At 40.4% G+C, this 17,611-nt stretch overlaps 1 protein-coding gene across 1 annotated transcript in view; it reads right to left on the bottom strand.

The window, feature by feature from the left end:
- Positions 1 to 17,611, bottom strand: part of trabd2a (TraB domain containing 2A) — a 66,680-nt gene that overhangs the window by 27,072 nt on the left and 21,997 nt on the right. Inside the window, exons 3-4 of the mRNA XM_044333920.1 lie at positions 10,275 to 10,421; positions 9,337 to 9,511 (exon numbers count right to left, since the gene is read on the bottom strand). Of these exons, the coding sequence (XP_044189855.1) occupies positions 9,337 to 9,511; positions 10,275 to 10,421 (322 nt within the window). The remainder of the gene's footprint in view (positions 1 to 9,336; positions 9,512 to 10,274; positions 10,422 to 17,611) is intronic.

The following is a 17,611-nucleotide window of genomic DNA, read 5'->3' as shown; positions in this document are numbered from 1 at the left end:
CCCACACAGACAGTACTGATCAAATTAATGTTCAGGACAATGAAATGTGTTCCACTGTGACTGTGTTAAATCATATGAAACTCTTTATAAGAAAAAATAGTTAGTTTTTAAGTACAATTTGCAGAACATGATTTTGTTGAACGATCCACAATTCCACAGAAATGTCTTAAACTTATAATACCTATGATTTTCTGAAACCCTGTCATTTATAGTATTTATAGTCTGCATTTTTTCAACAAAAGCCATTAAATGTAATTACATTCTGCCGTTAACTCTCTATACAGTAGTTTTCATCATAAGTGACGGAGTCCACTATTCCACCACACTGGATTCAAATAGCCTTCACACTGACAAGGGATTCACAGAAAAAGTGTATGTAATCCAACATTTCTGCTTGTAATTTTATCTCATTGATATTTGCTTCACTGTTTGCTGTTCACTGCCCAAACGCTGTATTATTTGGCGCAGGGTAAGGGACAAAATGAAGACTACTGAGACGTCTGCGGAGGCTATAAACCAATCACAATGTTTGACTTCTGGGTAGACAATCCCTGCATCACGTACGTACAATTTAATGGCACAGAGCAAAAATAAAAAGATGCGTATGTAAATAAGTAGTAAGTAGTAAAGGTCATTAAATTAAGCATGAATAAGTATAAATGAGTAAAGCAGTACTGAAGTGGCTTCCCACTGTGATAAAGGCAGCCACCAATTTGTCCAACCAGCGGTGAGATGCGGATGTTGGGTAGATTTGGTTTATCAAAGGTAAATGACTGAATAGAAAAACACAAGTTGGCCGATTTCACGTATCTCCAAATCAACTACCAGTTATCTACCTGGAAGTGCCTGTTATTATTAGCGTGACGTCACATTTGTGGTGGATCAGTTTTAAACATTGAGGAGAGTAATGATCAAACAGGACTGAAATCTCAAGGATTGTGACTTTAAAAGCCACTTCTTTTAAGGTTTGGTTAGATTTAGACAGAGAAACTATTTGGTTAATGTTATGGAAAATGAAAAACATGAGTTATAACATTTTATTATTTTCTCTCTTTGTAAAATAGAATAACAGTTCACTAGTCCAATATCTGAATGGCAATTTCATCTCAAATTTGTGGGGAAGCTCTACCGAACAAACATAAAAAATAGCAAATCATATGAAAAGAACAGTAAAACATTCTTTTCTGGCAGAATTGAATCCTACATAAAGTAATTTTAAAAACTGTAAACCAAAAGAATAAAAATGTAGTTTGAGTATAAAGGTGTCATTCAAACTTAAAGCCGGGACTTAATCCAGGTTTGGCAGACGTCTCGCCCCTGCCTGCCCGCTTCCCTACCAAGTGTGTGGTAGGTCTGGTCTGGATTGGTGCCGTATGACATGTGTGTACTCATGTCAGCGACTGCCCCAAACAGTTGTAAACTGGCTGTTTATGAGGGTGAGGTGCTGTGAAAAAGCTCCACATTTTCGACTTTCACACCATCTGGGGAAGAAAAAAAAAGTGAAAGAGGGCAGCAACCACAGTGATGTATTGCTCAGTGCGAGAACACACTGGAGGGATTTGGACCATGAGGTTTGGCCTGGGGATTTAGGACGGAGTTTGAATAGGAATGTCCAGTCGATTGGCTATAACTTTGAGCCTGAAATATTACGCACCCAGGAGTAGTTAAAGCATAGTTTAAACACAAGAGTAGTTAAAACATAGTTTATATAGTTTGTATGTATGTATTAGAGAGACATATATGTTATGAAATCTCTTAAAACAGCTTGCAAAATAATCCCTTAATGTGTACAAAACAGTCGAAAATGGGTATTTTGTGACAACAAGCTAAACTTTTTCAGTGGTTTTACTTAAAATACTGTTTACCATGTCCACTAAAAACACATTTATTTTGGTTATTTTTGTTTCTCTTTTGCTCATTCAGTAGGGACAATGCACAATACAGTTTCAGTATTGCACTAAATTGGTTAAAAGGGTTGCCAATGACTTGCTGTTTGATGCAATAAATTTCAATATCAAAGACAGATCTTTTGTCTCTTTGTTTTGTTCTTTTGTCTTGTTCATGGGGGTTTTTATGGCAGACAATACTAATCTCTTGCATAATATGTTCAGGGCCACAACTAGCCACTAGGATCAGATTCAAACGATAACTCTGCACCAGAAGGCAGTTAGCAAAATACCCCCTTTAACATGAATTAAGTATTTACTATTATGACTTTGACTCTGTTACTACACGCTGGATTCACTAAGTACAGTGCATTAAGTGACTATTTCCCCGCTCCAATACAGAGAGCTACCCACACACTGACAAGTAAAGGTGCTCCGTGTGAGTTATGAGTTCATGTCAACCTCTGTCATGAGCCACAGCTCACAGGCCAAACCATCCATTCATTAAAGTCTACCCACCGCATTAAACAGCTCACTAACCAAGGGGTATTCACTTTAGCGTGGCCCTACCAACCTAAATAGCAAAAGATCCAAAGGCAAACCTTAATTGTCTGTGAAAAGAGTCAGACATTTCAAAGTACAGTAACCGTTAGAGCTTGTCAACCACTCTGGCAATTACACCGCCGCAAATATTTAAATTTGTGGTTTTGGAGCGGAGTTTGAGGGGAATCATGATGTGCTAAGCAGCTTGGGGCCGAGACTGAAACATGGATGCGTGGATGGAAAAAAAAAAAAAGACAAGAATTTGTAAGAGCCGGCAGAAACGGAGCCCTCAGCCTTCAGCGATATGTAAACACATCATTTTATTAAAGTCAGGAGTGCCATGGTATGGCAGAGATTATAAAAGGAACATGGGTTCAGATTGTGTACATGGATTGGGTTACTGTACCTATAGAGCGGAGCAATAACCGCTTCCATATGCCTGTCCGAGCACATGGCGCTTTTTCAACATCATCATTTATGGTGAGTGATGGCCGTGGTATTTCAGACAAACAGATGGGGGGAAAAGACAAATTTCTAGGAGGTATTTACTTACAGCACAGTAAAGTATAGCAAGGCATGACAATACCCTAATACTCAAAGGAGGGGTTTAGTTATACACTGGAAAACCAGAAAAACCTTCATATTTCTACCCTCATGTTACGTTCTCTAAGTTGCTCCTCTGAAATCACTGCAGGCTTGCTGAGATTCAAACGATTCCTGACAAAGTGTAAGAACTGGCAAATTTTATCTGTCAGAAATATCCTCTGGTGTGTAAGCAGTTTGGAGTTATGTTGCTGAACAAAAATAAGCAGATCACTGAAAGCTTGCCAAATTCCAAAACTGCTATCAGAGTCCTTTTATTCAAAACATTTTGGATGTGGATGTCAAAAAAGGTTGAGGCAACGGTTCTGTTAACTTACTGACCTTTTTTTTTGTTTAATTTAGAGCCGAGAAGCTGAAAGCTATTCTGCATTTGGCAACAATCCTAAATAAAATCAAGAAGGAACGGGCATGATAAGGAACTTGTGTTGCATTTTTCTTATTCCATAAATCATCTTGCAATATCTCCATAATGTCACCTACTGGGTGGTCGTGGGTGTGTGCTACATAAATGTCACATTGTTGTAAGCAGTTGTTATCAACTCCCAGTCCCTCTTTTTCTCTTTATACATGTCTGGATCCATTCTGTAATGAAACTAAAAAAAGCAGTCTTCAAAAGTCTCAGGACAAGACAACATGGTGAGATGAAGACATACACAGTGAAAAGAGGGGTCAGGAATTAGAGCAAGTGTCCAGAGAAGGGGCAAGACAGACAGAGAAAGATGTGTGTGTGTGTGTGTGTGTGTGTGTGTGTGTGTGTGTGTGTGTGTGTGTGTGTGCGTGTGTGTGTGTGTGTGTGTGTGTGTGTGTGTACGTTTGTGTGCTGGCCAGTGACCACTACTGTTTGCTTGACTGTTGACTTCCTGACCACTACTGTGACCAGATCACTGGAAAAACAAAGCTTCTCTGACAGCAAGAGTCAGGATGCAAAAGTGGTCACAGGCCCAATTGCGCTGAGTCTGCAAACAACCAAAGAATCAATATCTTCAAATCTTGGAGTGAAAAGAGTTTTCTATATGAGGTATATAATTTGGTAGCTAATTGATTACAATTACAATGCTCTTAAATTTGAGAATTTGTTGCTTCTCTTGGTCTGGCATTACTGTAAACTTTATATTTGGGGGTTTTGGACTGTTGGTTGAACAAAATAAGACATTTGAAGATGTCATCTTGGAATCCAAGATATTGTGATGGCTGTTTTTCACCATTTTCTGATGTTTTATTGACCAAATGATTAATCAATTAATCATGAAAAAAAATTATAGATTAATCAATAATAAAAATAATTGTTAGTTGCATCCTTATTAAAGATTGAACTATATTTGTCACTATTACTGTGATATATGCCATTAGGGCAAATAATAAGGTCGCCCTGAGTGTCTCAGTTCAAATTGTCAGAATACACATTCGGCACAGCCTCGTCACCACTCTGGTTAGATGAATGAAGTTTCAGCAGTGTCAGTCTCACTATTTTACACTCTTTTGTAACAAAAAATAAAGTAAGGACAGGACCATATGAAGTTTCTTTTTAGTTTTGCTTTGTCATCGCTTACTCATTCTTTCACCCATGACTTTTTAATGCTGTTTTTACCTTGTCTGATGCCTTGTTTCAGCTACCAAAAGAGAGAGAGAGATCACATCTGACCAAAACATACACATTTTTAATAAGCAGCATGTAAACTAACAAATAAACTACATCTTGTGTACTATTCCTCTTCCTGTGTGTTTTTTTCTTACTTTCTATATGGACTGTTAAAACAGATAGATGTAAAAGCAAAGATAAGAGAGGAGAGAGAGAATGAATCCTTGGCCATGCCTGTGTGCACGCGTGTTAGTGCATGTGTTTGTGAGCGTGTGTGCGTGTGTGTGTGTGTGTGTGTGTGTGTGTGTGTGTGTGTGTGTGTGTCTGTGCTGTAAGCACATGAGAAATCATTTAGGGTTAGACAACGTTAGCTCTGGTTTGGCAGTGTGTGACTGTCGACCATTAATGCTTTCTCCATCAACAATTTCCAAAACCCCCAAAAATCACAAAATATTTCTTTCCAATAGACAGAGATAACAATGAGAAACAGCACATTTATCCAGTTTTCTTACTACTGTTTCATCTTTTTGTTGTAGCCTATGCGTGTAGTTCAGCTTCTTTCAATTATGATTTCATAACACTTCTGCTTCATATCACATTAAGAAGTTATTAAAATACAGATTGATGGATTGTCTTCCAGGAGCATTTTGTTTTACCGCAGCACCAAATACTGTAATAGCCACATGTGTTTCATTGAAAAAAAAGACTAATAATTCAGGATCATCATCATATCATGTTCTTTTTGGCATAGAGTTTACAGAGTTTACCTTATCAGTACTCTTTTAAAAGCCTTCTATCATCACTCTTGACTTACAAACATGAAGGCTGAGATGCGAAGCTTCCAGAATCACCCGAACACCCAAACACTTTCATGCTCGACTCTTGTGATATCTTTCCTTTGGCAAAGCAGCGTCGACATCCAACCAGGCAATTTGACAGGGAATAAATTATCATGTTTTGTTAACTTGTTGTGGCAATAAAACTTATTGAAGGCAAAAAATGAAAAACCCTCAACAATTTTCCACATAGGTCAGTCAGGAATCTGCAGGCCAACCCCTGCAGGCTAATGGGATCATTACTCGGGAGGAGAAATATGCTAAATATGTGGTTGCTCTTTCAAAAAACACAGAGCTAATTCTTCTCCATCTGATTTAGTTTGAAGTTACGTCTGGATGACTTTCAAGTAATCAGAATTCATTTTAAGCTTGCAGCATTATATTATAAGGTTAAAAAAATCTGATTCTTTCTTCACTGACAGTTCAGCACATTATTAGCTAGAAAATACAAGACCTACACGAACACAAAATGCTGACTAGACAATAATCATATCCTGAATGTGTACTGATTCATGTCCTGAGACATCAGATGGTCAGCGATAAGACTGGTCTCACAGCTGATTGTAACAGGAAAGTTGAGTATGCCAACATAATGGCCTCCATTGTGGTGTGTATATGTGTGTATCTGTGTGTGTGTGTGTGTGTGTATGTGTGTGTGTGTCCTCTGACCCCTCCAGGGATAATTAAGGACACATTTCACCCCAGTCTGTCTTGGGTATGGCTTGGGGGCTGGGGCATGTGTGTGTTTACATGTGTGCATATGTGTGTGTGTGTGTGTGTGTTCGTGCACATGTGCATGCACCCTAATGTGCCCCATCCCGTTCCTTGTACACGCCGACCCAACCTGCCCTCCGTATGTCTAAGAGTAGTGCTTCTGGGCTGATTGGACATATCACTTTCACTCACCAGCTCTCACACACACACACACACACACACACACACGCACACACCTTTTTAGACCAAGCCCTTGTAAAGGCACCTCCTTAGGGACTTGTCGTGAAATGTACGCCTTGTTAGGGCTTCAGTGTGTGAGTGTGTGCATGTGTGTGTGTGTGTCTGCTTTTCCTCAGCTGTTTCCTGCCAGCTTAGAAACCAACAGACTGTGAAGGCCTCTCTCCCCCTTTCTTGTTTCAAAGCTTGCTGCTTTTCTGCTGCAAAAGGACCAAAGATACTTTGGCTGCAGCCATTTCTGATAATGTCATCCTAAGGAAAATCTGACTATGAAATTGATGTCACTAAAATTTGATCCTCTCTCCTCCATATATGCACCATTATGAACAAAATCTTTCCGAAGTGTGAAAGGCATACTATGCAGGATTTTCCTAAAAAAAACAATGTATAGACTATACAAAAATAATCCCTCTCAACCATCACTTATGACTCACTAGAAGTGTGTGGCAGTGTATTTATCTACAGACACTCTGCCCTCTGCCTGTACTCTCTTATTTTCTTTTTTATTTTCCTGTGTTCGGGAAGTTTCTGGGTGTCAACCTTTGGGTAGTAGGTGTGTAGCCCCCAGCCAATAACAGCACACAGGTATGGTCGGGACTCGTAGCGTACCAACCAGGTTACATTGCTGTCTCTGTCTCTCTCCTCTGCTCCACTCTGCTCTCTGTCTCTGTGTCATGGATGTATAAAGAGCTGCGGGTTTGTGTGTCTGCTTGACTGAGGGTGCGGCTGAGCTACACACACACAGAGCAGAGAGGCCACAGCGGACAGGATGAAGCTCTGTATTCACACAAAATCCGGCAATGTGGCGACTTTCTGCATGGTTGTGCGGATGTGTAGGTGTGTTTATTTGTACTTAAGAACATAACTGCTGTGAAACAATCAGAAAATAACATCTTATTTATCTGATTCATGGCTTCTTCTCGCCAGTGCTGCTCACTCTCTTCATTCACTCTCTAGTTCGCTTGACCGCTGCTGCTCTCTCTCTCTCTCCCCCCTTCTGGTCGAGTCAGGGAGGAGGGGCCAACTTTGAATATTGTGTTTACAAACACCAACCGAGAAATCCTGCATAGTATACCTTTAAATTCCCTTCTCTGTAAAAATATACACTTTGTCAAGGCTTTTATGGTTTCAGTGAATATAAATCCACTTAGTAAATTTAAAAGTTAACATATTTCAGTCTGAGGTTCTGAATTTTTGTGATGAACTACAAATTTTACTATTTTGTATCTTTTATATATTGCATCAAATGAAGCACTCCACTTTGTAATTTTGTAGTGTAAAGTGTTTAAGTATGAGAGTATGAGTATGAGAGTAAGTCAATAAAAATATTTACAACACATTAATACAAATAAATGAATGAATGAAAAATACTGGATTTCTGTACATGTTCTTTTGTAAAATAATTTCTTATTGAATGCCTGTTTCCTGATACAGGTACTAGAAACTGCTAGAAACAAAATAAAATAAAGTTTTAGACATTTGGCAATAATTACCAAAACTACTTATTCAGAGAAATTGTAATTAACTTGCAGATGTCATTTACACATTATGCTTGTAGCATTTCCATTATTTTTTTTTTTTGCACATAAACACGTTTCTGGAATGTCAATTTGTAGTGTTATGGTTGATAATTTTCTTTTGGTTTTGTATGCATGATGGTGTCTCAGGTGGAAAGTTGTTTGGCATGACAGTGATATAAAAAAAATGAGCATTTCACTTTATCGAGACCAAAAACCTGCCTGTGTAAATGATTACAATACGGCCTCTTCTTCTTTATTAGGTGTGAACAATGCTTTGAATGAACAACCAGAGGCCAAACAAACTCCAACAGGACAAAGGCTGTCTACCTTAGATATACATCGCCCAGCCAAGAAACATGAATACATACACAGAGGCATCCATGGTTAAGTGTTTGTTGACGGATCTGCTCTGCTGATCTTTTCTCCTTATCCTCCCTGTTTTAAATCATGTCTCTTAATGGGGGTGGGGGCTGGGGGTGCACTTATGAGGTTGCCGCATAGTTACAGAGGAATTCAAAGTATTAAACTGACATTTCTAAAACTGTGAAGGAATTCAAACAGGCCATGTGCCAGTTTCTGGTCGGTCCTGAACTGATAAAGGGATGTTTTATTGAGCATCCGCTTTAGAGAGAGACCCAACACAACTCTGTTTTATTTGGGCCCTAAACTGATAAAGACCATCAGCTGTAGATCAGTGGTTTAGTCTGCTAGGCCACTTATCAGTTGCAGACCTGGATTTCAACACCAGGTTACCTGGATTCAGTGCAATCTATATTACAGTCCTGATCTAACAGCAGCTTCATAACAGCTACATGTAAATTTCCTAAATGTATATATCTGAAAGGATCTGTACAGACTTGCAGATTAGAAAGAGGAAGCTAATCAGTGAGTTGCACTTCTCTGTTCAGCTGGGATTTCTATCCCCACTTTCTTAAGTTGTCTTTGTTTTCACTCTCTCTACATGAGTTTGTTAAGCTGCACAGACTTCTTTGCTGAAGTGCTCTGCTAACAAAGAGAGGAATTTAATTCATTTTGTTGTACGGATAAAAGTAATTTGAGTAATCTGAGTGAGCAGAGACTAGTAAAGACCTAAATGTTATCTTTTTGTCTGACATTTTATCTCGAAACACTAGCAACTGTGGAGTTGATGCTTAAGTGTCACAGACACATTAAATTGAAAATTGGGAAATCCGAGTATATTTTTGACTGAATTTTGACCTGGTGTAGCAGTAGGCAAAAAATGTTATAGTTTGCACATGACGGGTAGCTGAAAGACTATAAAAAGAAGGGAAGACACAACATATTGACACCAGCAAAGTTAACCAACACCAACTTTGCAAATGGACAGATAAATTATATCCTTTTATTCCATACCTTCTTTATTGATTAATCGTTTATACCAATCATAGAACACCAACCTGCTCCAAAGGCGAAGAAGAAGCTCTTATCAGGGTGTTCTTCTAGCAGGGCCTTGACCCTCTTGCCCATCCTTTCATTCCTCTTGTAGATCAGTTCCTGTCGGAAGTAGCTATCTATTTCCTGGGCGGTCACCTGCTCACTGGGTGGCAATGTCACATTATTGAAGTTTGGGACCTAGAGTTGAAAAGGTGACGGTCGAGCCACAAAAGGTGTTGAGGAGAAAAGGTAGGGGAGATTTCATCTGATTTGTCTTTTGAAAAGCTTTCATTTCGGTTGTACAGAAAAAAAAACATAAATTCTAACTACTCAAAATTTGCACAAATTTAATGCAATGCAATTTTATGCAATTTTATGCAAATTACAATGAAACACATTTTAAAAATGTCAAAAGACGAAATGTTTGGACTAATGCAGGTTCCCAGGGATTGCTAGGCAGAAAAATATCAAGAGGCAGATATGGGAAGCAAAGAGCTTGAGAAGGTAGATGCAAGTAAGAGAGATGGACATAGAAGGAAGAATTTAGAGGGAAGAGAGAACCTTGGGTAGAGAAAATGGAGGTATAGGGTGTATTAGGGCACTGAGATTAATAGAACCCCAAACTGGGAAAAACAGGCAAATGATGAAGAAGAAATGAGCAGAGGGAAAACAAAAGAGCCAAATTGGGAATAGTATAAAGCACTTGGGGGGTGGGGGGTAGGTGGGGGATGGAAGGTCCGTCAGAGGGGTAAGGGTGAACGTAAAGGGTCAAGGGTCGTGTCACTGGGACACTCCAAAAGGTCAAGGGGTCAAAATGACTCTTGGCTTATTAACTAGTAGGAAAGTAGTTTAAGTCTACTGCTACGTAAGATAAGATAAGATAAGATAAGATAAGATAAGACAAGACAAGACAAGACAAGACAAGACAAGACAAGACCATCAGACATTTGGAGGGACTGACCTGTGAGGTGTCATGATTGAAGATGATGGAGTTGAGATCTCCACAGTTGTAGTGTCTGATGAGGTCTTCAGTCGTGTATGGGACCTGTAGGCTTCCTGCCCTTAAAGACTCCTGCTGTAACAACGTCTGGTTCAGGGCAAAGATCACCTGGAATGAAAAAATGATGACCCATTATTGACCAGTTTTTTACCCTGATGGAACACCCATATGCTCTCTGGCCACCTAAACATCATACTCATACTGATTCAACAAGTGTTTGCTCATGATTACACATTCAGATCTACATTTGTCACTACTTAAAACTGTAAAATATGAACATGTTCACTCAATTTCAAGGAAGTTATGTTGCTCATATTTCCAGGTCTGATGAGAAGTTATAAATGAAGGCTGTGACATTAAGTGACAGCAAACAAGAATGTGGGTGGATAAAAATAGGCTGCAGCACCAGAAGTAGTGGAAAGTTGAGTCATCAATTAGCTTAAAGCCACAGCTAAATGCTAACCTCAGCATGCTAACTTGCTCACAATGACAATGCTTGCATGCTGATGTTTAGCGGGTATAATGTATACCAAGTTCAGCATCTTGACAAATATTAGCGTACTAACAACACTAAACACAAACCACAGCTGAGGCTGATGGGAATGTCATTAGTTTCACTGGCTTCCCTGAGGGGACCATGGACGTCTGCAACAAATTTCATGGTAATCCATTCAATAGTCAACACATATCGCTCAAAACCACAACTATGAGCCTCATGTTGGCGCTGCATGAAAAGTCTGGAGATAATCAAAGTCATTGGGATACATCGTCTGGGAACCATGAATATCAGCGCCAGATCTTGCCAATCCATCCAGTAGATGTGGAAATATTTAAGTGAAGTGAAATGTTTGACCTGCTGGTGGCGCTAGATGAAAAGTCTGAGGATCACAGTCATAAGGATTTATGCACTAGGAAGCATGAATGTCTGCACAAAATTTCATGGGGATCCATGACAGGGCTGTGATATTTCAGTGCCAACAACCTGAAAGATTGGCATCACCATCCCTAGAGCCATGCTGCTAGCAGTAAACACACAAAAACTGATACATTAGGATTAAGCAAGAATATTTAAATTGCTGGAAAATTCACACAAAGATACATCTTTGATCATTTTGATTTCATTATATCTTTTCATTACAGCTTTTTGAGAGAGAGAAATACAGATGTGATTTGGATAAAAACTCCAAAATGTAGTTAAAATGATTTAGATTTACTGAGCTAACTATTAAAGCAAAGGAGACAGTTTGAGGTTTTTCCTGCCAAAGCCTCTCGGCTGTGCTGCAGAGATTCAGCTTTTGTGCGAGCGTGAAATTGGCCAGTGTTTGGTGAGAGGGCCCTGGTGAGCCTGCCGCCTATGATCAGCACCGCGAGGACACACATATGCATACATGCACACAGAAATACACATAAACACACACACTCTGAGGGTCCTAGGGTCTGCGCGCACAGTGAGACTAAGACATGCACACATGGAAACACTGCCACTCACCTCTCAGCACATGACACAAACACATGCACAACTCACACTCACACTGCAAAAAGTTTGTATGGTTTATTTGTTTCTCAGCAGGACCAATCCATCGAAGTGAAGATGTGTTTTGTCAGCTGTGGAACTATGTAAATCTGCCTAAAGTATGTCTGCATGTTTTAACAATTCAGTGTGCATCTGTGTGCGCATTTGTCTATGTGTGTGTGTGTTCACTCGTACTCCCTTCTAGGTCTTGTGTCAAATTAATTCTTTATTGATATGCATACCCGTACGCCAATCAGGCCAACCCAAGCGGCTGTTTTCATGTTCTGTTTTCTAAGGTGCTCTGATGACACTTTTCCCTCTCGGCTGGCCCATTGTGGGAGCCTCGGTATAGCAGAGGAGAGGAGGAGAGGAGGGCAGCGTGGAGCAGATGCCTTCTTGTCAGGGGACAAAGAACCCCTCCGTCACCCTCTCTTCTCCTCTCCTTTGCGCTCTCTCCAGCTTTCATCGGCCGCGCATCAAAGTGGCGCTCTGCATATGAAAAGGGCCCCGTCTTTATGCCACGCAAATTAGCCTATCGCCGCCCCTCCCCGACTCATTTCACAAAAACACCCTCACATCTGTGCCACGTCCGTGAAGGAAGGCCCTCATCTGCAGGGTCTCCCCTTTTTCTCAGCTCTCTCTTCTCCTCTTTCTCCGCTCGCCGTGCCTTTCAGCCCCTTAAATTATGGCTGTGAAGGGAGAAGGAGGGAGAGGAGGAGGGCGGGGGGGTAGAGGGGAGGATCAGTCATAGCCAGATAAAAAGAAAGAGAGTTTTTAAAAAAGGGGGGAGGTTTAGGGGAGGAAAGAGATAGACAGGAGGAAAACACAAACGAGAAAGTGAGGAAAGATACAGAAAACAGAAGCAGAGGGAAGAAGTGGAAGAAAGAAAACCTTAACGAATGATTTCTTTCTCTCTGCTGTGATCCTCCTCTTCTGTTAGTGCACTGTGGGTCAGTGGGTGCATTTTCCCACTCGGCTCCTTTCATCAGGTCCCCCTGTTTCTTCTTCTCCTCCACTGCTGCCCCCTATCCCGCCCCCTCCAGCATGCACACACAGACACGCAGACACACCCCTTGCTGATATCAAAGCAAGCTGAGCCAATGAAAGTCAATAATTGTCCTTTGTCATGGAAATGTTCCCTCTTGTTGAGATGGAGTGGGGTGGGTGTGTGCATCCAGAGCAAATATCATCACACTCAGATTCCCACATGTGGAGATTTGGAGTGTTCAGCGGTCTCGGCTGAAAAAACTCTCGCTCCGGAGTGTGTTGGCTTGGCTTAGGATTTGCAAGAAAAGTGGCAAGCTTGCTTAGCGGAGCATCTTTGAGGAGTGGTTACATTAATTGCATTTATGAAATGGTGGATCGCTTTCCAACAGTCATAAAAATCATTAGTCTGTTGAGAACTGTAATTACAAGGAAAGATGGCAGTAATTTTGTTTCAAATTGAGTGGAAAAACTGCAAGCACTGGAGCCAACTGTCAACCTGCCAGCAGTGGCATCATTAGAAGTGAGAAATTTCAACCTGTTTCACACAGTTCCAGTAAAGCACTATATACACACCCTACATAACAACCACAGTAATGCAAAAGAAAAAAATAGTGAACTGTGTGAAACAGATAATCATAACACCACAGCATCTGGGAAGTATGTGTTAAAGTATAATTTTGGGAGCCACCACTAAAGACTTTATTAACTGGCTAATGTCAGGATTGAATTATGCAATATGTTTGTCTTTCAAGGTGGTCACTGTGTCAGATTAGGTGATAATTGAGGCATAAATTCTTGCCATGACTTGGCTGAGAGATATAGGAGAACACACGTTTACCCAATCACTGCTTGCTGTCTTTCACAACCTGCAGGAGATACATAGGTGATCGAGAAGAAGGCAGCACTAATAACGTCATTCCTCTTTCACTTTGCAATGTTTACAGTTGTGTGCATGAAAGTGTTCTGTGCTCTCTTGTGCTTTCAGTGTCACAGAACACTTTGTAGGAGCTGTCAAACATGCTAGTCTTTTGATCAGGACATCGTGAGGCATCTGTTGTCTCCCACTATGACAAACTTCACAGGATGAAACAAGCAACCGTCACATCTGACAATCTTTTCCGTTCCCGACGCCCCTCGTCTGTCAGGTCGGACCTTTATTGTGTAGTCTGATCCCGGCATAACAGGGATGAATTTTTTTTTAGCTATTCATGTTTGAGTTCAAATTCATTCAAATTACTTTGCTTTAAATCTGACAGCTCCAGTGAGGAGAAAGAGCACTTTCAACAGCAGGACATGATGACAGCACAACAGCTAGCAGCTTGCAGTGCTATACTTCAATTTCAATTCGGTGTATTTCAACCTTAACACTGCCACCATAATCATCATAAACATAACAAGTAAAGATAAGATAACCTGAGGTATTTAAGCAACAGTGTGTCATTAACACATTTGTTCTGTATATAAATGTATAGTGTGAACTACAGCTGTTAAACTCTATGTGAGGTCCTGTCACACTGAATCTGGTGTAATGTGAACAGCATGTAAACACCATGATAAACTCCTTGTATGGCAAAGCCTCTGGCTAATTGAAGTTATTCTGATTTCAAATGCTGGCACTGGATAGTTCAATAACTCAATCTCCAATTCAGTTTTAATAACAAGCTAAAGAGCAGCATGTGTGTGCCTGCATGCAATGACTATTCTGCTTATGTGTGTTTTCTTCATTGTTTTTTTTTTTCTGACTGATTGTGTGTGTGAGCAGAAAAGCATGTCTCTGGGTTGAAACAAGTGTTTCAAAAGTAGCTTGTCCACAATGTTGACAAACCATGTGCTCAGAGACACACAGCCACACACACACACACACACTGCCCCCCCCCACACCACACACACACACACACACACACACACACACACACACACATACACACACGCACACAGCACTTGCAGCCAACTGAATGAGCCTTGGCCATCTCCCAAGTACAAATAAAGACTTCCAACAGCTCCTCTGTTTCCTCCTGACTCTGTGATGTTATCAGAGTAATACTCTCTCTCATACACACACACACACACATAAACACAGAGAGAGAGAGAGAGAGGCAAGAGACAGAGAGGAGAATAGTCTATGATTTTTAACCAGAAATGAGTGGAGAAAGAAACAAGAGAGTCGAATCAATAGAAACACGGAAGAGAAATGGACTGTCAGTGCCGACGCTATCGGTGGAATCTCAAGAGGAGGAGAAGAGAGATGAAGGCAGACAGAAATAGACAGAGATAGAGATTCTGAGTTACTTTTGAGTGATGTTATCAGTGAAATGTTAGTCGGTCCTATCAGGAGCGCAAAAGCACAGCCCCGATTTTACAGAGCAGTGACTCTGAGATTTCTTTATCAGAAGTGTCGTCCTCAGGTAATCCTACGTTTACACACCGACACCTGGTCATCTGACTGCATTGTTTTCTTTTACAGTAACAGTAACCTGTCCTTAGTTTTATCTTCCAGGAAAGGTGAGGCAAAGTTTTCACATAAAGGGAGCAGATACAGATACACACCTGATTTAGTGTAAGACTTTAGGCTGACTATAACAAACACAGGATCCGGTAAATATTGAATGAGTGCACAAAAATGTAATGAATTCAAAAAGAGGCTTTTACATAGCTTTTTCTCAGAGGCCAATAAAAGTCAACTCTCTTCCTCGTCAATGTTTGACTTCAAAAGGTATCACTTTCACTTGTTTCCTATTCAGCAGCTTTGGCTGTGTCCACACATACCCATAGAAATTTGAAAACAGAATTTCACGCACCATTTTCCTACAGTTTGCCATTCACCCTGAGATTATAAACCACTGCAAAATGCTTTAATTTCTTCATCCTTTTCCTTCTCTTTTAGTTGTATGTTTTACTGACACCATCTGGTATGGATTGTGGTGGGATGGATAGATGTTTTTGACAGATGTGGTTAATAGCATACGCTCCAGTTGGTCAGACAAGTAGGTATAAGATGGTAATTTTATTGAGACCATTAATGCTAAACCCGCTAGCGAAGGCTAATGGTAATTTCTGGTTTACTGCATTGAGACCCTCAATCGAATTTGTGTTCTTCTATTTCTTGACTGAATATTTCACTGAAAACTGAAGGACAGCCGCCGTAATCAGCTTGGATTTGCAGTCATTAAAATGAATTAAAACAGCAGCCCTTCTCAAACATTTCCAGCGGAATGATCCACTTCTCCATCATTTAACTGTATATTCACTTTGTTCCAAATAATCTTCACTTCGCCAGTAAATCATTATGTGCTATATATGCTATTTCTAAGCAGCAGCTACCACAGCTTGAGGCCGAAGCCAATGCGCAGGTACCTTAAAGTGCAATGCCACAGATGGCCACTAGACGGTGGCTCCAAAAAATCCCTGGCGCCAATTGACTCCATTCAAAAAGCATAAACTTCCCTCTGGAAATACTAACTCAATCACTTTTCTTTATAGTCATTATCAATCATTATGGTCTCAATCGTTAAATTCAGGCCCTCTAGAAAGTGCGCTAGTTGTCATTTTGGAAATCATTGTTCTGTTAATAAGATTTGAAGATTTGGACACTATTTTTGGCCAATTCTGAGTTAACATTGGATCCATTGGAACTGCTATGAATCCAAGCTGCCAACAGAAGCCATCCCCGCAAAGAAGTAAGCTCCAAAATTTTAAGAGCCACCTTTGAAACCTGCAGCTGGTGGGTATTTGAAATTCAAAAAACATTTCTGGTTTAATACTCTCTTAATATAACTGAAGCAGAAGAACCTTGGCTTTTTTAGCTCTTAGTTGTTTATCTTCAGTGAACATTTTTTTTCCACACTGCGATGCAGGAATTTTACTTTTGGTGATAAAAAATGTTGCTAATTGTGGACATTTTTCCTTTAATCTAAATACATTTGTAAAGAAATGACTTGAGTATCTAATGGGTGTACAAAAAAGTATGCTAAAAGTAGTTTCATTCAGCAGGTATTCACTGACACTCCCCATTCACATGGACACACACACATAAATCTTTCACCACTGCACAAGTGAGCTTTCACTTTCTGGCTGAAAACCCACCATTTAAACACAGACACACACACACCTGTCAGTTTGAGTTATCTGTATTGTTTCTACACTTTGTCCCTCTATCCTGCCTCATCTAACTCTTTTTTTTTTCCTCCCCCGTCTCCCCCTTTTCGCTCCTCCGTTCCCTCCTTCCAACTCCCTGAGCGGATTTTCTTTTACTTTCCTCCCCCTTTTGCCTAAACCTCCACTCTCACTCTCTCCTATCATTCATCCCTCCCTTCCTCTCCCCTTTGATCCTGTACATTCCCTCCCTCCCTCTCCTCCGATCCCTCCTTCCATCCATCTCTCCCTCCCTTTCTCCCTCTCTCCTTTGATCCTATACATCCCCTCTATCAGCCAGGTCTTTTAAGATTTGACCCCTGCATTCCTCGGGTCACTAATGACCTCCTCGCTGCGTGTGTGTGTTTTTCGTGCATGTAAGTGTGTATACACCTGTACAAGATTAGGCCTTTTCTCTGTGTGTCTGTATGTACATGTATGCGTCCTTCCATATATACGTTAGCATGTGTGTGTGTGTGTGTGTGTTTAAATGCTTCATCATCGTGGATTACTGCTGCCTCTGCAGAGCTCAAAGTGGACCTTTGAAGATAGCTTTATTAATTTTCCAATATGAGACAAAAGAAAAGGAAATACGGGGCCTAGATTTCATACACGGGAGAGAAACAGAAAGAGAGAAAAAGAAATAAAGAAAGAGGGTGATTTCCTC

This window comes from Thunnus albacares, chromosome 18 (assembly GCF_914725855.1).
Source record: "Thunnus albacares chromosome 18, fThuAlb1.1, whole genome shotgun sequence".
In the NCBI taxonomy this organism is placed as follows: domain Eukaryota; kingdom Metazoa; phylum Chordata; class Actinopteri; order Scombriformes; family Scombridae; genus Thunnus; species Thunnus albacares.
Note: the sequence above shows the minus strand (reverse complement) of the source record. Positions and strands in the feature narration are given on the sequence as shown.